This window comes from Phoxinus phoxinus, assembly GCF_949152265.1.
Source record: "Phoxinus phoxinus genome assembly, chromosome: 23".
In the NCBI taxonomy this organism is placed as follows: domain Eukaryota; kingdom Metazoa; phylum Chordata; class Actinopteri; order Cypriniformes; family Leuciscidae; genus Phoxinus; species Phoxinus phoxinus.
Genome location: NC_136898.1, coordinates 5,755,256 through 5,780,532, shown reverse-complemented (window position 1 = coordinate 5,780,532; position 25,277 = coordinate 5,755,256). Strand labels below are relative to the sequence as shown.

Sequence of the window (25,277 nt, the reverse complement as noted above, 5' to 3'; positions counted from 1 at the left end):
AAAACCCTGTAAATGGATCTCCAGATGTTAATGCTGTGGGACCTAGACTCGAACTAGGTGGTTTTTCTATGATCCACGCCGTCCTTTTACCACATCAGACGTTCATAAATAAAGCAGGTGGCTCTTGCGATGTGTGTATTGAGAGAGATGGATTGTTTCAGCAGATGGAGATACATTCACTCTAAAAGGAAGCGAGCAAATGGACTTGAATGTTGATGTGAAGAGCTTCATGGGAAGCTGTTTGAAAAATACAGCGGTGTCACAGTAAAAACCCACTTTAAGTCTTTTAAAAGTTGAGCTGATTTTCTGTTCTGTTTCTTTGTGATCAGAAATTTTGTGTGACCAAATCTTAAATTCACAAGAGATGTAAGTGATTCTTTTCATTTGGCCAATATATATATTACACAAAACTGTTGCTCAGAGACAGTACTTGGATGCAAGAAACAATGTATCAATGTCCATTATTAAATTGTGGACTTCATGGGACATTGATGAATACAGTTGACTGTAATTATTGACTTTAACAGTAAATGGAGTCTTTATTTGTTTTTGCAGTTCATATTTTCAGCCCTATCTGACGTTAAGTGCTCACTGTTGACCACATCTGTGTTTAACTGCTCCAAAGAATCCAATTACGAGCTGAGACTTATTCAATGACCTCATTGTCCGTCCATCCATCTATCTATCTATCTATCTATCTATCTATCTATCTATCTATCTATCTATCTATCTATCTATCTATCTATCTATCTATCTATCTATCTATCTATCTATCTATCTATCTATCTATCTATCTATCTATCTATCTATCTATTATTTGGTAAATATATAGTAAGCAGAATTGAGTTGGTATAACAAGCAGCAGTTTATCTGCATTGAGTTTCAGAGGTGTGTGTGTGTGTGTGTGTGTAAAGGGGCAGTGGAATTCTTGAATCCTCAAATCCTGGAAGTGGGAGGTACGAAGAAAAAAAAACTCCTTCATATTCCTTTCGAGAGGAAGAAGCGCGGCTGTGAGCGACAGAGAAAGCGCAAGACAAACACGAACATTTGCAGCAGTTTACTTAGTTTTTGACTCGTACATTTTCGTATGCCGCGAGACTTGTGCGAGTTTATGACTGAAAACTTCCCAAACAGCAAAGACGTGGAAGTTTTCTCTCGGTTCATCTACGCACCTGGACCAAAACCTTTTGTTTGCTTCAGCTAGTTTAAACGTGACTCTTGTTTCCCCCCTCGCTACATTAGCAAAAACAGACGCGTTGCACGAGAGAAATCTGGCTGGGTGGCTTGTTTTGATTCACTTCAGCGTGGGGCATTTTCTTCGGAGATCGCTTGTTGTGGAGTAATGCTTTACAAACCAAAATAACTCCAAGAAGAAGTCCACTTCAACACAACCCAGTGTTCAGAATAACATCCAGAGGTGAGTGTCTTTAACTTTGGGAAGAACCTCAACATCTTGCGTGTAGGTATGATGCTTGTAGCCTAATGTTATTTTTTTTATTGATGTAGCTATATGAAAGAGAACATGGTTTGCAAGCCCTAGCAATAGAAAAAGCACTAAAGAAAAACTTGATATGTATCTTAAGTCGCTCTTATCTGCATATTTTAAAGAAAGTTTTTGTTTTTGTGTTTTTGCAAAGACGTGTTTTGCAAAGGTTATATAGTGGGGTGGATGGGTAAATAGGCTACATAAGTATTCTTATAGCCTATATATTTATATAGTAAGTAACCTCATATACATGTAGCCTACGTGTTTTTTTTAAGTAAATCATTCTCATTTCCATTGTATTTGCACATTCATGAAGAGACAAACCTTGAATAGGTGCTCACAGCAGGAGTAGAATAAGAATGCTACATTGTGTTCCCGTAATTTGCATATCAATGAATATGAAAAGTGACCTATTTTGAGCTGTAAAACCCTAGGTGGCATTGTCTGTCCAGTGTTTGTTATGGATGTATTGTGTTCCTTGAGGAAACAAACCTTTCCAGGGTGATCTGTTTCTGTGTTAATGATAAATCAGGGGGGTTTGTGTCACAACTGAGCTGATGTTCGCTTGCTAACTTCTGTTGTCGACTTGAGGGGGAAAGACATTAATTGAGTCAGTCAAAACATTTTAGTCAAGAACCCATTAATATTGAGTCGGTCCCATATGCTAGTTTGCCTTTAGGGCCACTTTCTGATCAAGAGCGAATCATTGAATTGGTTCTCTAACATGTGTCAGCATCTCTGAGGATGACTACTTCCTTCACAGGCTTTCATTTCAGAGATGATTCATAAATGAAACTGATATAATCAAAACCGCAACCCCCCTCCCCTAGGAGCCCATCTTGACTTATTGTGGCACTCGTGCTGAGTTACAGCCGAATCTCACAGTCGACTGTGTCAACTGGAGTCCATCCAAAATGAATGTGTAATATTGGATGCGCTGAAAGACAAGCTGCATCCATGCACCTGGTCAGAAGGCTTCTGAATCACCCGCTGCGACTGGTTTCCTCGTGATAATCTTCTCAATATCACTTTCAGCATAACTGGATATTCACTGCATGCAGCTGAAGCTTTATATTCAGAGTTTTAGATATTCCATGATTCCCTCTCATTATGAAACTTCACTGCAGTGCACACTAATGTTATTTTCATTTTTTGGGGAGTTTTTGGTTTGCATCAGGCAACGGAGGTGTGGATAGGAAGGGAAATGGGAAAATAATTCACTTGGATTTCCTTCCCTAATCTATGCAATTACAGGTGTAAAGCCTGATAACTACCCAGGCGGTCGAGAGCAGGGGGTTGCTCCGGGTTGGTGGGGTCCTGGGGTGGATTGCATGACTATCTCCCAAAACAAACACAGAGTCGAGGAATGTCATGCATGGATGCAGCAGCATAGTAATTAAGGGTCCGGGCTGGACTCTCAGGGGGGTAGGGAACAGAGCAAACCCCAACCTTTAATTATCACAATGGGCTTTTCAAATGCTTCTTGCATTACTGTGGAGAGCACTGAAAGGACTGCTGGTTTCAATGCTGTTTTCCACTTTTGATAGTGATAGTTGCGTAGAAGTTTCTTCATTTGTGTTTATCCATTTAGAAGATGCTTTCATCGAACGCAGCTTCCATTAGAGAATAGTACAAGTATCAAGTATAAGAAGTTACTCCAAGGTTTTTTAGGGCCAAATATGAAAAGGATTAAAACTATTTTTTATTATTATCTGTTTTATTTGCAGTGTATACATTTAAAAAATAATCTGTAATGTGCATGCATTATTTTTTATAATGTTTTTAAAATTTTGTTTTTAGTTTTATAAGTGTGGAAGCTTCTTTTTTCTCGCAACTGCACGTTATCAAGTCAGAATTGAGAACTCAATTGTGAGAAAAAAAAGAAGCTTCCATTCATATTTGACTTTTTTCTCTCAGAATTGTGAGATATAAACTTGCAATTGCACTTATAAACTCAATTCTGATGTTTTTCTTGCAATTTAGTTTATATCCCACAATTCTGACTTTCTACCAATTGCGAGTTTACATATAAACTCAGAATTGTGATATAAACACGTAATTCTGAGAGTAAAAGTCAGAATTGTGAGATAAACTCACAATTGCAAGAAAATGGAAGATAAAGTCACAATGACCTTTTTTGATTTGTTACGTGGCAAGTTTCCATACATTAGAGAGTAGTAGAGTAGTAGGGCTAATTCTTTTTCTTTTTTTTGTGGTGATAAAATTGGAAATGGCTTGTTTCCTGAACATCAAGTATGAAAAAGCACAAGCAATGAGGCGTGATTGCAAAATCCTTCAAACTGCTGGTGGAACTATGTAACGTGTTAGCTATTATCCCTCTAGAACTTCACACATTTTTTATACGGTTTCGTGACTGTTGTTGCAAAACACTTTTATAGCTTATCCAATAACATTTCTTTGAATCTCGCCAGCGTGCCGCAGTTTCACGTGTGAAAAGTACCACAAAAAACTCCACATTCTCATCAGTTTAAGAGATTCTTAAATTTTACTACTTTGACATGGTTATGGACAGCGCCTGTGAGGTAAATGAACTGCGTTTATGGCCTTATCATAAACCTGCTGCACACTAGCATTTAGGATTTTTCATTCAGGGTCGCCACCCACCGCAGAGCGACCGTCTCTTCGTGTAGCCAAGAGGTCGCACTTTAGCTGAATTACTTTGGCATGAAGACCGCACGACAGCTCTCAGTAATGGACGGACACCCCTCGTTTATCATTCTAATTAGGTGATCACAATTAACAAAATGGGATGTTGCTGTACTTTAACTCCAGATGAAAACGGATCACGGTCGAGTATTTTAAACGCACTTGCGCAAGGCTGAGCCACGCAACGAAGGTGCTAATGCCGCCACGCTGCAAATCTATCAGTTGAAACAACTTTGTCTTTGTTTGCATTCACTAATACTCTAATTCCCCACACTCTTATAGTAATGAGAGCTGAACATATGGCACCAAGTTGTTTTGTATCAGATTGTGGGTAGAGTTGAAGGTGCGAGAGCAAATGGTTTGCAGTGCAATTATTGGAGGAAGGGATACAAAAACAACCGCCAGATTACGGGTCTTTTGTTGGGGAACGTTTGGCAGGGATGGAGGCGTGACTGGGATCCCAAGGAAAGCCAAGTGTCAAGTGGCCAGTCTTAGGGGGGCATAGCATTAACAGATGTGTTTCACACCACCGGGATGGCCTCTCTACACCTACTCAGGGGGCCAGCTGCTGTCGGGTGAGGGGTCGAGGGGTTTGGGGCCTCTGTTCTCTTCATACTTGTGCGGGAAAACCATGTTTAAATTAGTTTTGGATTTGTGATGTTCTCTTGTCTCAAAGTTACCGTTTTACGTAGGCTTGTCGCTTTTCCTTACAGCTAAATTCAAATTTTATGTCAAAGGAGGCTTGTTGCATTGAAATAAGGAGAATTGTTTTTAATTATTTATCTTCTGGTGTGGTCAGTTGATGCATAAACAGTTGTCAATGCTAATCAAACGTAATATTTAATAGCAATGAAGGAGCCTTAGAAGTCAAATTAATGACTACCAGATGGACTTTATGACCAGGTGACGTATTATTTCAGTAAATGAGAGGGGTCTGGTCTTTGTAAGCAGAGCGTGAGTGTAGTTGGCTAATGTTTTGTGGCTCTTTGATATAGTTATAAGTGGAAATTTACAATAGTGATCAAAAGTTTGGGGTCGGTAAGATTTTTTGTATGTTTTTGAAAGAAGTCTCTTATGCTTTCAAAGACTGCATTATTTAGTCCTTCTGGATGGTTCCTACTTAAGAGTTGGCAAATCATAATTGTGATGTGATGTGTGTTCAAGTGATTTTGGTCAGAATAAAATTGATCTATACACAAATTTAAGAGTAAAGCCTGCATATTAGAAATTTATGTATGCATTTTATCATTCTCGTGCTGCTTCAGTGAATTATTATGGGGCATGGAGTTTTGTCTGCATTCAGTTTGCTAGATGAATAGTATTTTCTAGTGAACTTTGTAGCTATTTTAATGATGCACAAAAGTCATACAAACTTAAATAAGCAGTCAGCATTTACCATTACAAAATTGATTGCTACGCTTATTTAATGAACATGTTCCCAAAATTAAAGTTTCCCAGTGGTATTTATATTGTGTTGGTGTACATGTATAAAGAACTATAAAGAACCTTTTTTGCAGAGGAAAGGTTCCATGGATGTTAAGGTCTTTCATGGAGTCAAAGATGCCAATAAAGAACCTTTATTTTTAAGAGTGTAAGCAACCATCCTAACCAACCAGAACTCTCTAGCACCCTAGCATAGTTACTTAATGGAATTTTTTTCAAAAAAGCCAGATCATTCCTTTGAAAAGTTTGTTTTTCATGCATACCATATTAGACTATTTCCTGAACACATTCTCTTTCACTTTTTTGGCAGGTAGCTCTATGCTGCTGGTGTTGATGGCCCAGCGCTGCCCACAGCTGTGTGAATGAGCTGTTTCGGCCCACCCTCTTCGCCCAGCTGCCGTGGCATGACTTTTCTCAGGATGATGAAGTCATGGCATTTGCTTCTCCTGTGGGTCGTTCTAGCTCACCTCCCCTTGGCCCACTCACGTCCCGCAGTAACCGAACAAGGTAAGTTTTTCCTTTTCTAGTGTTCACTTCCAGGATGTGCTTAATCGAAGGTGGCGCAAAATCAAGCAAATGAATGAAAGCAGTAAATCTTTTACTTGTGTGATTTAAGGATGGACACATTTATGAATCATCTCTTACAATAGGCTCCACCTCATGTAGCAGAGTTCTGTTTTTTTTATGTTAACTTGTGGAGCTGGAACTCATTAGGGTCTGGTGTGCTGTGCTCTAGGACTACAGATGCTTTTCCTTTATGCATCCATGGAGCTTTGGGGTCTTTTACTCTTTCTTGAAACCTTAGATGTTCAGATGGATCATGGTAGAATGTGCAGCATTGCAAAGAATCCTTAACTTGCTAAAAGCTTTTTACATTTATACTGTCATCTAAGGCCCTGTTTACACTTGGTATTAAGATGCAGTTTACACCTGGTGTTTAAATATGTCTCTTTTGTCCACGTTCAATCACTCCTGTCCTGATTTCTTTGAGTGAAGGGTCTATGGGTGGGTAAATGTATGTTTTTTTAGATCTTTCGATTTAAAGGATAAAATGCCGGTGAAAACACGACCGGAGAAAACAGAAAAACATACGGGGAGGATTAGCTTTGATTTCTGCTCTGCCAGCCACAAGATCACGCCGAACGCTGTGTGTTAGAAATCAGGAATGTTGAGAACATTGTGCTTGGTACGCTTTTCGTCTTCAAACCAAACTTGGGTCTCCTGCCGACAAAGTTTAAATCATGTTTAAAATGGTTACGCATTAAGTCAGTTTGCAGAGAGTAGGCGTCTTTTGCAGCTGTTCAAATGCATTTCATGAGCGTTTACACTACGAAAGAAATCCGGTTGAATGCGTTTTCGACTACCTCTGGAATTGGTCGAAAGTGGACAAGCTAAAAAACATTTTAGACCCCATTTACACTTGTGTTAGCGTCACACACTTGTGATCCAATCGACCAAAACGCATATTAATAGTAAATGTACACAGGGCCTAATGCTCACTTAAAGTTAATCGAATGAATCAAATAATTGATTAACATTGTTAAATGTTATATTTAGCAATTCTAAAAATGAATATCCATTTTCACACTGTGCATTATGTTGATGCCTGAATTTACTGTTTAATTTTTTAGTATACAATTTGAGTTGAAATGTTAAGTAATAAAATGTCTGTCTTGCAGCATTATCATGAAAATCATTATCAGCATTTCTGTCTGAATTTTAATACGTCAATCATCCCGATAGTTGTGAAATGAAGTGGTTGGATAATTTGCTTTAACCTTTGAGTGTAAGTAAGGGGAACGGTCAGAATTGTTGATGTGACGGCCTGACACCAACACTTGCACTACAGTCTCAATTGTCTACATACTTATTGATGCATATTTGCATACAAGTCGACAGTGTCCATTCACAGTTGCTTAACACACTAATATGTTGCACTAAGTTGTGGGCCGTAGAGCTCATCTGCATGTGAAAACAGCCATCGCAAGTATCCTGTTGCTGCATAAACTCTTGGTCCATTGTTTGTGAGCCTTGATCGAACTGTCTGTTTGCCTTCTTGCCTGAATTGACTTGTTGTAGTAACTCGGTGCCCAGCAGTATTACTAGCCAGGCAGGAAATCCCAGCAGCAATCCATCTAGACTAGGACTTCCTCTATTGATTCCCAGCCAAGTCCAGAGCTTAGCAGCAATCCTGGCTGATGTGGAGAGACAGGACAGATATAAGGTTTCGAGGATTGTTTTATTGAAGCTTTGCTTCATTAATAGGGTTGTAATGATTTGAAATGAAACGACTTTTGGGCTTTTAAAGATGTCGTTGGGTGAATAATGAGGTGATGACAGATGTTGTTCACTTCAGCCTGTACTGACTGACCAAGACAAATGGGTCAGGCCTCCGCCTCCCTCTGGAAAAAAACACACACATTCTCTTCGGTTCTCCAAGAAGCCAGTTCGGAGCGGTCTAAATCTGAGCGCACAGATGTGCGTTGGTGCAGCTTGTGATGAAATCATGCTTGTGTTTTGGGTCTTTCAGACTGGGACAAATGATGATTCTTTCTGCTTTGTGGAATTTCTTCCGTAAACAAAATGTGCTTCTAATTTGACAGTTTCCCCATTCGGCCATATAGAGGTGGTGCGCTCCTCCTCCTGTTATCGACTGCTTCCAATTTGACCAGAGGAATGGTTTGAATTCCCGCATGATGAAGACCAAATTTTAATTCACTGTTTTATGTGCAAAAAGCCCCTTTAAGGTGAAGCTTGTGCAATAGCTTTGTAAGATATTCTTACTTAACATTCACTACATTAGCCTTTTTAAAAAGGCTTTTGTGATTGCCTCGTTTTAAACCCCAAAAATGGGTCTGTTCTTAAGTGGTTCTGCAGATCAGAGAGGAAAAAAACAATATTAGCAACTAAAAGCAGTACTACTCAGACTACATTAAATACCAGTTCACTTGATGAAACCATTGAAATTCAAGAGTAATTAAAAAACAACTCTGTGTCTCAGTAATAGTCATTTGGCCTATAAATGTTCATGGTTACATTGATATTTTTATAGATTTATTTTTGTTGCACTTGAAGCAAAACCAGTTTATGAAGACTGAAGTATTTACGAATGGTTGACTCCTAAAAAATATATTTGCTGGATTAATTGCAACACTAGTAACAGCCAGACGTTTATCAAAAGGCATGCTGGGAGTTGTCAACCCTTTTAACTCCAGTTATATGTGCTGTTTTTCTTGTAAATGTGAGGTTTAAGGTGTGTGTCCTGTTTCTGCTCTAGTAAGTGATTGGAATGATTGAAAATCAAGTGAATGGAAGTATATACGATAAGACATCAGGACTCATTTCAAGTCCAGCATCTCCCCCTGCCTCTACTTTTTCTGCTCGGCATGCTTTTTTTTGTTGTTAAATTGGGCTGAAACGAAAGTTGATCCCACCCCCCTCTCGTCCCGTTTCCTTGCTGGGATTAAGGGGCCTGTGATCCAGGAAATACCTCCAGTTGGCTCAAGTGAGATCTCCATGACAACTAGCCGAGGAACCTGCTGTTACAGGCTCTTCTCTGTCTCTCCAAACTGACTCTCTTTCCCCCTTCCATCTCTTGCGGATCCGCTCGCATTGTCAGGAAACATTGCGGAGGACAAAAGGGAAGGATTAGTTTGTTTGACAATTAAGGTGACTTAAGGTTGGTGGGGGGTCTCTTTGAATGGGAACTGTCGTATGCTCTGGCGGCAGGGTTTTTGTTTTTGGCTTTTGTTTGTATGTACTGAAACTCAGTCCTAATAAGTGTTGTGGGTCACAGGAGGTTAATCTTTAAACTGTTTCATTTTTAACCTCAGAACTTCCAACTCTTGTGTAAAGGAAGTATTGCATTTCTTCCTGAGAGGATTGTGTTTTTGATTGAAAGTGTTTGAGCAGAGTCAAGTCACCTTAATTTATATAGCAGCTTAAACCAGCTTTACAGTGATAATAGAAATTAGAGCAACAGTGAAGTTGCGAAGATCATTAGTCGTTAACTTAGGGGCCGCTAACACGACACCGTTCTAACAGAAAACCCTTAACGCGCACCGGCCGCCCATCCGCACAAAAAGTGTCTGGTGTCTCGAGAACGCTCTCCATGAAATAGGTTCGAAGGTGCAAACGATTCACCGTTTTTTCTGCGCATCACGTGTTTAGTCGATAGTTATGCTCATTTGAATATATATATGTGCGCAGGCGTGTAGTCCTTCACAAATTAACCCTCAACAAACTACTTGTTAGGCCTTAATTTATAATTCAGAAATTGTTGTCGCGTCTGCTTAGCCACGCGAACCGAAATTATTCCGATAACGTTTTATCTATATAGAGGTAAAGGGAAGGAGGCCTTCACAGGGGAGAGACTAGTTGACACTTCAGGACTGCGTTGTCGTCGTGTCCTGGCGCTGGTCCTTCGTCAGAGTGCAATATTGAATTCATGGGTGAATCTCATGATAAAGACTCTGGGCCCCATTGCACATCAAAAACAAAATAAAAAGAATGATTTTTTATGATAATTATATTACGATTAATTATATAAGTTTATTTAAGAAAATAATATTTAAGACTATTTGGATATTTTGTATTGCCAGTTTTTTTTCTTGGGGAAAACTGTTTTTTTCTTTTTCTCAGTTTTTTCTTAATTGGCATATAAACATATTCTCTAAATTATGATATTTTACTTTTTTGTAAAACTCAATTGTTTTTATTTTATTTATTTTTAATGATTATCTTGATTTTTATTATAAAAAAGCATGATTAAATGCAGAACAACAAATGTTGTCTTTACATTCTTATTGCAAATCATGATATCAGTCAAAAGAAAGATATTGTTATTTTGGCATAACTGGAATTTGCTTAATTGAAATGTAATAAATACTCATTAAAATGTCATAATGCTAAAAAAAAAGCTAAAGGCTTAATTTCCTTTACACAAAATATAATAATAATTTTCTTTTAATTTTTGGTTAAAATATTCCCCAGATGTGATCTTGATTGTTATTTCCGAATATCTGACTTGCATAACTTTTTCATCTTTTTTGACTTTGTGGCATCGGTTTCTTTAAACTAATTTCATTCGTTTTTTTTTTTTAAGCATTCCTTATGTAGTTTTCTTTCTCCATAGAGCTTTACAAACTCATGCGTCTTTGTGTTAGTCATGGCCCTTATTTAAGTTTAGTGGTTCTTCAGTTTCCTTTGGACCAGCGTTGTCTCTTGTCTCACACTTTGTTTTGAAATGCCGATTTTGATCCAGTTCCCCCTTTGCCAAACATTCCATGCTGGTCTTCTGTTCCACCACTAGTCCGAACAGAGGTGAAAATGGAGCTGTACACATTGTTCCCCGGGGAGCGTTTGGTGCTGCAGTGCTTGACTCAAGACGAGACCCCGATTGTAGGCCTAGCGGTCATCTGGACGAGAGACCACGCTGCATTGCTGAATAGTGACCACATGTGGGTGAACGGGGGCCAGCTGGAGATCGGGTCAGTAAAGCTGACAGACTCTGGGCTTTACTCCTGCACTGTCCAGAGCTTTCTGGGCAACCACTCGGCCTATTTCATAGTTAATGTGACGGGTACGTCTTGTAGGAGCTTAGAGAGGATGAGCTTTTTTTATATCGAAGAAACAATTTTCTCTGCAAATGACACCTTTTATTATTTTTTTGGGGGGTATGGCTGATGGTGTATTTTTTTTAAACCCCTGACTTGTCCCTCACCGTTTGTGCTATGGACATAAATGATATCTGAAATGATGTAGAAGAAAGTAGTAGCAAATTAACAAGAAGTCACTTTCATTTAATTTGCTTTTTTAAGCCGTATTGTTGTCATAGATGAGCAACTGAGTCTTTGTGAGGTCTTTTCTCCCTGTTCAGCTGTGGAATGTGTCAGGTGTTCAGTGGGGAATTTGTTAGACAGCTCCCTAGAGTGTGTGTGTGTGTGTGTGTGTGTGTGTGTGTGCGCTTGTTTGCGTCTGTTTGATTCGAGTGTGGGTATGGATCTGGAGCGGCACTCTGTGAAGGACGGATACGTTTATTCCGTTAACTAACCTGATCAAGCAAGACTACAAAATGTGGCACAGTATTGTGAATAAAAAATTAAAAGCATTGCAAACCTTTCCTTTCTTAATCTGCTGCTATTCTTTGCTCCCTGGCCAGGATTCTAGTAGAGACAGACAAATAAATAAATCACATGTTTTTTTCTGAATTTGTGACGTTTGTAATTGCGCATGGTGAAAAATCTACATTCTGACCTTTATGGACGGCTGTATGAATTTATTCTCTGACACACATCCTGTCGACTTTGTCACAGGTCACGCAGTAGCGTCTTCCGAGGATGAGGACGACGATGAGTCATCGTCAGAAGAGAACAAGCCGTCAAGTAGCCAGGAGCTCTTACGTAAGCATGCGCTCTCTTTTTCAGGAAGAAAATCGAATTATGAAATGTTTGTTGTTTTGTTAAATACCATATTTTCTCTCTAGCGATGGCACCTCACTGGGCTCAGCCTGAAAAGATGGAAAAAAAGCTTCATGCCGTTCCGGCCAGCAGAACGGTGAAATTCCGATGTCAGGCCGAGGGAAACCCAACTCCGAAACTACGCTGGCTCAAGAATGGAAAAGAGTTCAAAAGAGACCAGCGCATCGGGGGCTACAAGGTACGCTCGCACATGAGAAGACTTCAGTAGCTGACTTCTGTTGTGATATCACTGTTATGTAGGACATACAACCCTCATTTACTCCGCACCTGAGCCGAGAGAAGGGAAGCTGAAACCTAAGCTCACAATAGGCCAAAATCACAGCCTGAATCTCGACACCCTGAACCCGACACCTGAATACACACACCCTGATTTAAACGGGCAGGCAACATGAGAGGTCTGGTTATTAGTAGATCGCCGTAGTGATTAGGGCTTTATGATATGCTGAATATGCACAAAATATTTGATTATTTTGCTGCTGATTCAAGATAGTTACATCAGCCATTTCCAACCAAGTATAGGGGGAGAAATACCGTTTCTTTAAGCAAAAATATCCATTTGTAAGTTTGATTCATTTCTGTGATCAGTTTAAAAATCATGATCCATTTCAAAATCAATCTGTTTCATTGAACTGATTCAAACCCTGATTCATCACTTTAAAAAAACACACACAAATATATATATATAGCTTTTTTTGTGTAGCTTTTCATTTCTTAAACGACCATGTAGGAAGACACATCATGGCCATATTCCAGGAGGAGACTTTACAGTGCTGGACTCTTGCATTGTCAATGCAATACCTCTTGATTGAAATAACATCACAACATTTATTTCCATCAAAGGTGCATACATTTTTGGTCAAGATATTGTATTCATGTGTGAAACTGATTCTTCATGCTCCTCCCAATCATTCTTTCACAATTTGGGCCTGATGAATCTTGACATTGTCATCCTGGAATATGGCCACGATGTGTCTTCCTACATTAAGAAATGAAAAGCTACACACTCCATCAATTAGGGTTAGAAGAACTGTTGCGAAACATTTAACATGCAATGATCCAATCATTGACTCTTAAACATTTTCCAATTTAATCCAAACAGTGACTTTCTTTTGTTTTGGAAGTGTATATATTCAAAATAAACATTTTATGAATCTATTTGAAATAATATTTATTTTCTTCCATTCTCAGCTGCGGGAACACATGTGGACCATAATCATGGAGTCTGTGGTGCCCTCAGACAAGGGCAACTACACATGCCTGGTGGAGAATGAATACGGAAGCATCAATCACACCTATCAGCTGGATGTAGTGGGTCAGTCACGTCTCAGTCTCGACCAGTGGCAGTTCAAGAATAAATATTGCAATTAAATTCAAGCCTCACAAAACCCCCTTGTGTATATTGCAGAGCGATCACCTCACAGACCCATCCTGTATGCTGGTCTCCCTGCAAACCGAACGGCTGTGGTTGGCAGTGACGTAGAGTTTGTATGCAAGGTTTTCAGCGATCCCCAGCCTCACATCCAGTGGCTCAAACACATATTGGTGAACGGAAGCCAACTGGGACCTGATGGACTTCCTTACGTACGCGTCCTAAAGGTAAAGGTTTTACAATGAAATGCAGACAATTTGCTCAAGTCCGACTTGTATGCAGCGGTTTCGTATAAGTGATCCACGCATATTAGGATGTGGTGGATTGGGACTGGATGTCATGAATTTGGTCTCTTGTTGTCTCCAGCACTCGGGGGTCAATAGCTCGGACACCCAGGTGCTGACACTCTACAATATCACAGAAGAAGAGGGCGGCGAGTATATATGCAAAGTGTCCAATTATATAGGAGAAGCTAATCAGTCAGCCTGGTTAACTGTCCTTAGACAAGGTAACTTGATCACAGGCTAGTCTGAAATGATCTTTGTAGAGGTTTTTGCTTTGGGTTTCTCTCATGCTTTGGGTTTTCCTATTCAATAATCAATGCCATGGAAACTTCCAGTTGACCCAAACAATGGCAATAATTCCTTCGCTATGGATTGGGTCTTACTGGAGAGACTCTCCATGTGGCTTGCCTGATGTAGGTGGAGGTAGACTGGTGGTGATGGTGCTGGGCAGTGATATTTGGTCTCTCTACAGGTGATGCAAAGTTTTCAGGTGGCTTTCTGGGCTTGGGGAGCGTCTAACTGGTTTTAAAACAACCAAAAACAACAACTCCCCAAGCTCAATGTGGTCCCGCTTCCTCCTCCTTTCCCCTCACATCTTGGGCCTCGGGTCTGCTTTTCTCGTTCTCTTCCAGACTGCTGGCCTCAACACCACCGACAAGGAGATGGAGATGCTCCAGTTGAGGAATGTGTCCTTTGAGGATGCTGGGAAGTATACTTGCTTGGCGGGCAATTCTATCGGGATCTCCCATCATTCAGCATGGTTGACCGTTGTCAAAGGTATCCGGCGACTCTTTCCTGTCCTCTCAAGACCTTTCCTTTTCGTCCATCACTCCCAACAGTGCCCATTTGTTTGTCAATTGCCAGTTTCAGGTGAACCACATTTAAGTCCAAGAGCATTTACTCAGCTGTCACTTTAGCCGGTGTATCTTTTGCACCGTTGACAAAGGGCGAGGTGTTTTATGGGATCGTGTGTGGCCGTCCACAGGTGCAAAACCACCCATGCATGGCACCAGCATGACGAGTAGACCAAACATTTGGATTTTAGTGACATCTTCCCCTATAGAAGTATTATCTTACTAAGGTTCCCTCAGTAGGTTTTACTTCTCATCGACCTGGCAAATGACACCAGTTATGGCACTGTTTCACCTCTTCTTCTTTTCTTCCTCTAAATCCTTCCTCTGTCCTGCTATCTTTGTTGTTTTAATGAGCAGTTAGTGCACACCAAGTCACCTTTACTCCGATTAAATCAGTTATGTGAAGCAGACTATGATATGAGAATATCTAGCAAGCTATCTTGGTGTTCTAAGGCAGCATCCTAAATGTGATTGAACCTTATAAGTAGCATATTTGAAAAACTCAATATAGGCAACGACGACTTGCGCCCCACAAATTTGCAATCACTTCCACTAGAAATGGCGATTTTAGAGCTTGAGATAAAAGAAAAAAAGTATATTCATTATAAAATTCTTACGCAGTTTTAGCCTAAGACTTTTTTAATTTACATGACTTTTCCAGGTCTAGTAATCACACTTTTAGAATTAGGCCATGTATCAAGACCGTGGGAACCCTGGTTTTTCGAAGGGAATAAAAGTTTTTGAGGGGTTGAATTCAAATAAGAAATATCTTTATTTTTGTTCTTGTTTGGGCTTATTTTAATGATTTTAAGTAGGGCTGCGCAATATATCGAAATTATCGAAATATCGCAAATGTATATATCGCGAAATGCATATCGCAACAGCTTGCAATAACTGGGGTCATGAACAAAAGACAAAGTTGTGTAGCTTTAATCAGGATATATTTAATTCATACAGTGAAAACTAAGCAATGTTTTATTTTTAAATTTTATGATTCAGTATATTTTATTAAATAAAGCTAATGTAGGATAACCTGAAGACCTGAGGTTTACACTGATGTTATAATAACACTTCTTACGCTACAGTAAACACTGATGTTCACTTTCAGAAGTTATAAGGATGTTTTCTTGTCATAAAAAGAATGTGAAACACATGTAGGTTATATCATTTTAAATATATTTTAAAGTTAATTTAAGTTTATTTTACACACTTTTAGCATTATCGTATCGCATATCGAATATCGCATTATTTAATGAGTTATCGCATATCGCATTTTTCTTCAATATCGCACAGCCCTAATTTTAAGTCATCTTAAGGACTCGTTTGGAAGTTTGCTGAGGGCCACCGGTTGAGAACCTATGCTCTAAATAGGCATTCAAATAAATTATAAACATATTTATAACATTTGTGCACCATCTGGGATTATTTATTTTGAACAAGCTAGTCGCAATGCATAATGGGATTGCCTTCTTTGGAAAGAATGCACGTGATGCAGCCTTAGAATTCATCAAAAATGAGTTATCTTATAAGGCAGCGTAATCTTTTAACCACCATTGTGTGTGGAGCATGGTTATGATGCCTTAAATCTGCCATATGGGTAACAGTATCATTTTGGAAGAGCTTTATCATTTTATTGACTGGAGGGTTCGTCTGAGTTAATTGTGACTAGGTGTGCGTTATCACTGCATCATTAAAATATATGATGTTGTTAATGATCAAGCACCACAAAAATGAGGTTCCTTATCTCCTGGAGACTTTGTTTTATTTCAACCATTCCAGCTCAAATATATATATACGATGCTTTAATTTAATAACATCCCATCAGGTGTAGTTATGTGTCTCTTTGGCCTCCCAGGACAATTTGGCCAGGATGTTTCCATTTCATACTTGTGCATGGGACGACTGCAGCCTCATGCCGGTGGAGAATGTGGGGCGAAATACTACTCCACAAAGGAGCCATTATGTGGCAACAAAGGGAGCTTGTGCTCTCTTCTCGGTGCCAATAGTGTCAAATGCACTGGTTGAAATAAAACAGAGCTCGGTGTGTGTGTGTGTATGTGTGGATACGTGTGCGTGTGTGCCTGTCACCAGCATCTACCAGTGTGTGTCAGTCCAAAGCACTGTTTAATGCTGTAGACACAGTAACAGAGGTGTTTTTGATGTCAGTTGAAACTGTATAATTAGATTAATGCAGCTTTCTATGACAACCATCACTATGATAAATATTTTTTTTCTAAATATTTTTTCCCATTCTTCAGAAGAGATATAAATTTTGGTTACTGACCATAGCGTTGTGTTTGCCCCATAAGCACCCATCGCTCCCTCTGCAGTTCCCAGTCAGTCCTACCTGGAGGTGTTGATCTACTGCGTGGGATTCTTCCTCATCTTCCTCATGGTAGGAATCGCCACCATCGTCAAAGTCCGCAGCTCCTCCAAGAAGAGCGACTTCAACAGCCAGCTGGCCGTCCATAAGCTGGCCAAAAGCATCCCTCTCCGCAGACAGGTAACAGATAAGGGCTTTGACGTACTGGTATCCTAAAGAAAGACCCTTGTGTCCATCTTAAGGCCTTTATAAACACCTGTTCTGCTTCCACGGCCTACAGGTGTCGGTGGAATCCAGTTCGTCTCTGAACTCTGGTGTGATGTTGGTCCGACCTTCACGACTTTCCTCCAGCGGGACCCCCATGCTGTCAGGGGTCTCTGAGTACGAGCTGCCCCAGGACCCGTGCTGGGAGGTGCCCCGAGAGAGGTACGACCTCTGCTCATTTGAAAGTTGAACTTCTTTCACTTAATTTTCTGTGTACAAGGGTCAACTTTGAAATCATTTTGTTCATCTGTATGTTTGTTTCAGGCTAGTACTTGGGAAACCTCTGGGAGAGGGCTGCTTTGGTCTGGTGGTGATGGGGGAAGCCATTGGAGTGGACAAGGACAAGCCCAACCGAATAACTAAAGTCGCTGTGAAGATGCTGAAATGTATGTGGTTTTGCAAATCAACAGCCTAAAAGACTCCATGAAGGGGTCTGATTTTTGATAAAGTTACAAAAAACTCTTACATTTACATTGAAAGAGGGACCAGAATATATTGCTCTGCAAAAAAAAAGTGTTTTGTCGTGTTTTTCTGTAAAAAATTCTTAAAACAAGGTAAATTTACTTTTTTTATACTCTTACTTGATTTTTGTGACCCTGGATCACAAAACCAGTCACAAGTCACAAGGGTATATTTGTGGCAATAGCCAACAATACATTGTATGGGTCAAAATTATCGATTTTTCTTTTATGCCAAAAATCATTAGGATATTAAATAAAGATCATGTTCCATGAAGATATTTAGCAAATTTCCTACCATAAATATATAAAACATTTATTTTTGTGAGTGAATGCAGCACAATCGCCAACATATATACACAACTTTAAAGGCGATTTTCTCAATGTTTAGATTTTGTTGCACCTTTAGATTCCAGATTTTCAAATAGTTGCATCTCGACCAAATATTGTCATATCCTAACAAACCATACATCAATGGAAAGCTTATTTATTCAGCTTCCAGATTATGTATACATCTCAGGGTCACATATATCTTGAATTAAGTGAATTGTCCATACACCATTGGCAAATTGTTTTGTATTTCTTTTTTTATTTTTATTAATTATTTATGTAATATATCCAGAATAATATTTTTCTAAAATAATCACATTTCTTTATTTTAATACTAATAATCATGTTTAATAATATAATACAATATATTCTCTTTATTTTAAGGTTTAAGGCCCATTTACACCAATAACAATAACTATATTAGCGTCCAGATCAACATTATTATGTTTATTATAAGCGCGCTGCAATTATCATTTGCCGTTTTAAATTCTCGAGCTCTTTAAAGCAGGATGGATTCTGATTGGCTCTCAATGCTTTTATCGTTCATCAGCTGGAAAAAAATCGTTCTGAAAGTGATTTCAACAATATCGTTTTTCTGTGCAGTTATCGTTATAGTTGTATTGTGGACTTTTATATCTTTATCGTTATTATAGTTATGAAAAAATATTGATTACGAAAATGACTTTTGAGAGTGTAGAGCCAACATACATGGACTAAAATCCACAAAAAAGACCAAACCACATTATTTATCAGACGTTTACTTGTGTAGAACCAGACCTCATCAACATGTTGCATGTTTTTATTAGCTGACGCCACTGAGAAGGACCTGTCGGACCTCATCTCGGAGATGGAAATGATGAAGATGATTGGAAAACACAAGAACATCATCAACCTGCTCGGAGCTTGTACCCAGGATGGTAAGAGCCCATCTGAGGATTCTCACAATCATGTGGCATTTGAAGACGCTGGAACATCTGGAAATGTTTGTTTTATATCTCCTTCCTCCAGGCCCTCTTTATGTCATTGTGGAATACGCCTCTAAAGGAAACCTGCGGGAATACCTGCGTGCCCGCCGACCGCTTGGCATGGAGTACTGTTACAATCCTGACCAGGTTTCTGTCGAGAGCATGTCTATTAAAGACTTGGTCTCCTGTGCCTACCAGGTGGCTCGTGGCATGGAGTACCTGGCATCCAAAAAGGTATTGTTGTCACATTATTCATTATTTAAAAAAAGAATCATACAAAGCTTTCGAATCATAATGTCTTTAAAGGGTGGGCTAAAATAAATATTTTGCTCTGTGTACTCCTCAACAGTGTATCCATAGAGACTTGGCAGCACGCAATGTACTTGTAACAGAGGATAATGTAATGAAGATAGCAGACTTTGGTCTGGCCCGGGACGTTCATCACATAGATTACTACAAGAAGACTACAAATGTAAGCAGCCAGTTCTTCAAACAGTCATATTTACAGTCCAAATATTCAATTTATGACAAGTGAACATCTTTATTTCTTCTTCAGGGCCGGCTGCCTGTCAAATGGATGGCACCTGAGGCTTTGTTTGACAGGATTTACACACATCAAAGTGACGTGTAAGATGGCTCATTTGTTTTCCATTCCATCCTCACATCAATGCTTTCGCTTTATAAAAGTTCTGTTTCTGGGTTATGTCTTGGTACTGATGAAGTGCTCTCGGTTTGTAGGTGGTCTTTTGGGGTCCTTCTGTGGGAGATCTTCACTCTGGGGGGCTCGCCGTATCCCGGGGTCCCTGTGGAAGAGCTCTTCAAGCTTCTGCGAGAAGGCCATCGCATGGACAGACCCTCAGTCTGCACTCAGGAGCTGTACGTCCCTTTCACATATTTTAATTTGTGATTAAGGCCGCGTGTCCACCAAAGCATTTTTTTCCAGAGGCTAGCGTATATTTCCAGTTGTTTTCAGTGGGTTTGTTTCAAACGGCTGCAGCGTGACAAGGTGCTGAGCGTCTCTTTAACACTGAACTCTCACCGTTTTTTTACGGTCGCTGAGAGTTGAAGAATGTTCAACTTTGGGCAAAACACAGTCACTGTCACTTTTTACCCAGCCGTCCAATCACAGTGGAGGAGGGGCGGGACAAATACCACACCAACCACCACATCCTGCTTGTACAACAAACAACAAGCAGCAAACAGTGGAACAAAATCAAGAAACCAGAGCAAATACTTTACTTTATATACTTTACAAATACAACGTCATTATATTCAGAAACAAACTATTTTCAAAATCAGATACTAGTAACATTTCCGTGGATATTCTGTATCAGAAAACTTAACTGAAGAAGACGCTGCGTAGCAGAAACGCTCTCTAGCGCCCACTAGGCGTTTTCAGAAGAGCGCTGCCATTTTCAGCTGGCTAAAAACGCTTTGGTGGACATGGCCTAAAATATGCCTCTTTTTTATTTTATTAAATGGAATCTTTAATAATGGCATTAACAAAAAAATTAACCTTTCGTAGTGACACATTTTTGAGTGAAAATATTATATAATTTATTTGTTTGTTTGCTTTTATAATGATAATAATAATTTTTCCACTCTTGGTTGCCTTAGTAGAAATGAAAACTTTTCTTTTTGAATAAAATGGCTCTTTCAGATATATTAATTTGCAACTAAAATGCTTCTGAATTTAATCAAATAACTTTAAGTAACTTGTATTAAAATGTAAGGACATTTAACTTCCATAATGACACATTATTGAGAGAAATAGACTTTAATTGTATTTATTTTAATATTTATTTATTTTAGTAGCAATATGATCATTAAAATAAAATAAATAAACCGATGACATACTATCATTAAAATATATATATATATATAATATAATATATATATATTTTAAATATAAGTTAAATGATTATATTTAAAATGTATGATTATTATTATTATTTTAATAAATACATCTTTCAAAAATCTGGCAAAAATAATTTTTGTACAAGTGTATATTTTTTTCCAATATCGGTTACTTTAGCAGTAATTCAAATATTTTTCTTTAGAATGTACTGCACTCTGCACAATGAAATGTAATAAGAAAATAAATTATTACAGGTTGTCTTTACATAATGACTGAGTTATGCAATTATTATTTGTTCAGATACCTGATGATGAAAGACTGCTGGCATGCGGTTCCCACGCACAGGCCGACTTTTAAACAGCTGGTAGAAGACCTTGATCGCACCCTGTCCATGATGTCCAATCAGGTAAGGCCAGCAGACTGTGTGGGTAGCTACTTTTCAAGTCAGCATCCTACTCAAAATGAATCCTCACAAGTACTGATTTGAAATGCGCACCGTGGGCAACTCTGTTAAGGCTTTGGCTCAAAATTGAAGCATCCTACACCGCAAACTTATGACAATGTTCACTGTTCTCATTCCAGTGCATTATGGGAATTACTTATTAACATATGTGTTTCCTTTCAGGAGTATCTGGACCTCTGTGTGCCCCTGGAGCCCATGTACTCTCAGGTCATCCTGAATGAACGAAGTTCCACCTGCTCCTCGGAGCCGGACTCTGTCTTCTTAAGAGAGTCTGAACCTGAAGAGCCATGCATCCCCCCAACAGTTCCCCCACAACAAACTGTTCGGTCCTTCAAGAAACGCTGACAGTAGAGAACACCTGGACCTCTATTTTCACAGAGGATCTCTATATTTCTCTGCTTCCTTTGACTCATGAACTCTGCAGGCTCAGAGACTGAAGTTCAGCCTGGGCCGTTCTAGCACAGAAACGCAAGCAGGAGGAAACGTTTAATACCAGCCAACTCTCAAAATCAAGACTGATCAAAACCGAGAGGCTTGTGTGGGGAACTACCAGACGTTTTGTCCTTCAGAGGGGTTGATCCTCACAAATAAGATGTTCAAAAAGCATCGCATATGGAAATAATGCTTGTCATTGCCAACAAAGTCAATGGGTTGGAAAAGTATCGTAATTGCAAGTGTTACCCATTAGAGTATTCTGGCTGTGTACATGCGGTTAAATTGTACAAATATGAAATTATATAAACACTATTGTTTTATATTACTATATAATAATTATTATTTTTGTATGAGCTTATTCCTTTTTTGGTTCATGAAACCTGATCCGCCATACCGTGTCCTAACCAGCTGTGACCGTGACAAGCAGCATTTTGTCACTTTCTGCAGTGTGGCTCTGGATAGCCCCGCCCACAATGACATCTCATTGGTCCAAAATCATGCTACACATAATATAATAATTTAACAGAAGTGTGTCATTTGTGACTTAAGTTCATTTGTGTCACACTCATTTGTGTCATTAACTTATGATAAGAACAACACCGTTTGTAAGTTCAGGTTCCCTGAAAAATTGTATCCGACCAGCTCGACATAGGAAGATTGGCTATATTGATCAAAAGCTTGAATTGGGGGCGGGACTATCTGCTTGTTTGACCAATGGCAGATGAAGTGAATGTTTAGGAAACCTGTTCGAAAATAGTTATTTGATAGTAATTTTTGCCATTTGGGAAAATTTCAATGTGGAAAAATTAACTTATGGTTATAAATGTAATGTTGTGCCTAGTTAGAAGATGGTGTCACACAGATTTATGGGAGTTTCTATATGTTGAAATAAGCTACAAATGAAATCTGTTACTCATTGCTTGCTGTTATGGTCTTAAGGTGCGATTACTGTTTGTTTGGTGTCCTGCAACGCTAAATTCCAGTAATGTGAATGAATGTTAAGTAACTATTAATATGAAACAGCTGGAATATGTATGTCTGTTTAGTGTCAGCATGGTGGTTGACAATCTGTTTGCACCAGTTTCAAAGCATAGCATGTCTACATTATCTTAAGCTAGACTCTCAAACGACAGGGTTTATATGACCGGATTGGCAACTTGTTGTGAGGAATGGTGTAAATTAGTTCTCGAATAGAGTTTTGATGCTTGTGTAATTATGTATGTCCTGATGTGAATTTTGAGGCGGTGGCCATGCACTTATATTCAGGCTGTCAATAAGCTGACTGAAATTGCCTTTCCTGGGGGGATATAAATAAAAAAATGTTATATATAAAATAAAATGATCTGAAGCTCACATTTGTTTATAAGCCCATGCACGTAGGAAATAAATGACGTGCGAACCAACATGTCTACTCGCAAGCCGGTCCAGAGGTTGTCTGGGGGCAGATGTGCGTAAGAAGCTGCTGACTTCAATGCAAACCATCCACTCGTGCTGAAAGCATGAGCGAGAGCTCAGTAAATGATTAACGGTGGGAAGAAAGCGCTTTCCCTCTCCGCCGGCACCTCATTGATTAACCACGCCAACACCAAGAGCAAACACAGCAGCATCAGGCTGTATATCAGGAGGAAACACTCACAGCGGGGAAACAAGACAGCTGAAGCACTTTGGCGAGTCTTTAGATCTTTTATGAATGCTAAGCAGTTTTTCAGACTGAATCCAATGACAATCTATCGACACTCCAAGCTCAATATTCAATCATTCAGATGTTTCTATCACCTCAAAATACACAGATGATTGGATAGATAGATAGATAGATAGATAGACAGACAGATAGATAGATAGATAAACAGATAGATAGATAGACAGATATACAGACAGACAGACAAACAGATAGACAGACAGACAGACAAACCGATAGATAGATAGATAGACAGACTGATAGATATGGAGAGATGGATAGACAGACAGATAGACAGACAGACAGACAGACAGACATGAATAGATAGATAGATAGATAGATATAGACAGACAGACATGAATAGATAGACAGACAGACAGGCAGACAGATAGATAGATAGATAGATAGATAGATAGATAGATAGATAGATAGATAAACAGACAGACAGACAGATATGGAGAGACGGAAAGACACAGACAGATAGATAGATAGATAAACAGACAGACAGACAGATATGGAGAGACGGAAAGACAGACAGATAGATAGATAGATAGATAGATAGATAGATAGATAGATGATAGGCATGTGTTTAACTGGTTTGATCCATCAGAACTCTTTCAGCATCTTTTGTCTTTTCACTCTCAGTAATCGTGTTGCTTTGGGCAGGAAAGGGTCATAATTGCATTAATGGCTGAAAGAGGAGCCGTTACAACGAGTCACATCTGCCAGTCTGTTTGTGCCACTGCACCCCTGTAAAAGCTATCTCTGAACTACACACCTGCCTTTATGAGCAGCTAATGGGCCATGAGGTGCAGTTAACCATCAGCCATTATCACCTCTGACAGATGGTCCAGGGAAGTCTTGGATAAACGACTCGAGTGCTCTTCTAGTGGCAGCGCTGTCATTACAACCAACGGCCTCGACAAACATTTGAGCAAACAAATGTAATTATTTGGGCTCAATAAAGGTGTTACGTTACCAAGCTGTAGGCCAAAGGCCATATCTAATGCCACTTCCATGTGTGTTGTGCTTGTGTGATATAGATCAGTTCAGTTTGCAGTCCTAAAACCGAAGAGAATACTCTTCTTTTTTTTTAAACACATGGGTTCCCTCAGGAATATCTTATTGTTTTTTACAATAGCGGTTTTAGATTTTTAAGTACAAGTTAGCATTACTTAAAGAGAGTTTCACATTTTATTCTACAACAACATTTGAATTATGTTTGAAAGTCTGCATTAAAACGGAAGTTGGTCATCATTAGGTCAGAATTACCATAAATAATAATGCTTGAACTCTCAGTGTGCATTTTTTTTTTTAGATAATGCATCTTTCTACATTCCCTGCACACACTCAGTGTTTTGAGAGCTGTCTGATACGTCGCTGGCTTCAGGTGCCGGTGATGACACTGCCATTCATTCTGTTTATTTCTCTAAGCTCTCTTAGTTTCGGTGCCAAAGTGTCATGACATCTGTGTGTGTGTGTGTGTGTGTGTGTGTGTGTGTGTGTGTGTGTGTGTGTGTGTGTGTTTACGATAGGGCTGATGTGCTGACACATTTTGAGGCAGGAAATGCAGATTTAAAGAGAGCGATTGTTCATCCACGGCAAGGGAAGAAAGGATAAATGAAGGTAGACCTAGCAAGCACAGGCAGTTTATAAATGCTAAGTACAGATAAAAATGCATATCTATTAGCAGACAGCAGTAATACAAATCAATATAAGAAAATAAGAGCTATACTGAACTATTTAGACTATGATACAATGTGCATGGAATAATAAATCACATTTTATTGAGTGTTCATGTCCGAGGCGTAATGAGATGACCTCATGAATGAGAGGGTGTTCATATTTTACAGCTTCATTCTTTTTCAATGTCTCATAAACACTCTCACACGTGTAACTTTATCCGTCTGTTTGCTCGTTC

The 25,277-nt window shown here is 39.2% G+C and overlaps 1 protein-coding gene across 2 annotated transcripts; it reads left to right on the top strand.

The window, feature by feature from the left end:
- Positions 1–958: 958 nt before the first annotated feature.
- fgfr1b (fibroblast growth factor receptor 1b) lies at positions 959–23,008 on the top strand. Of its 2 annotated transcripts, none has more exons than XM_079599898.1 (17): positions 959–1,417; positions 5,907–6,103; positions 11,911–11,997; positions 12,081–12,253; positions 13,264–13,387; positions 13,481–13,671; positions 14,361–14,505; positions 16,892–17,085; positions 17,186–17,331; positions 17,434–17,555; positions 18,764–18,874; positions 18,966–19,156; positions 19,272–19,394; positions 19,479–19,549; positions 19,661–19,798; positions 21,081–21,186; positions 21,406–23,008. In XM_079599898.1, the coding sequence occupies exons 2-17, from the start codon at positions 5,959–5,961 to the stop codon at positions 21,586–21,588; spliced, it is 2,250 nt and encodes a 749-aa protein (XP_079456024.1). In that variant the 5' UTR covers positions 959–1,417; positions 5,907–5,958; the 3' UTR covers positions 21,589–23,008. The 2 variants fall into 2 exon arrangements, with proteins under 2 accessions (XP_079456024.1, XP_079456023.1); XM_079599897.1 differs by lacking the exon at positions 14,361–14,505 and adding an exon at positions 13,811–13,952 and having other exon boundaries at positions 983–1,417.
- The last annotated feature ends 2,269 nt before the right edge of the window (positions 23,009–25,277 follow it).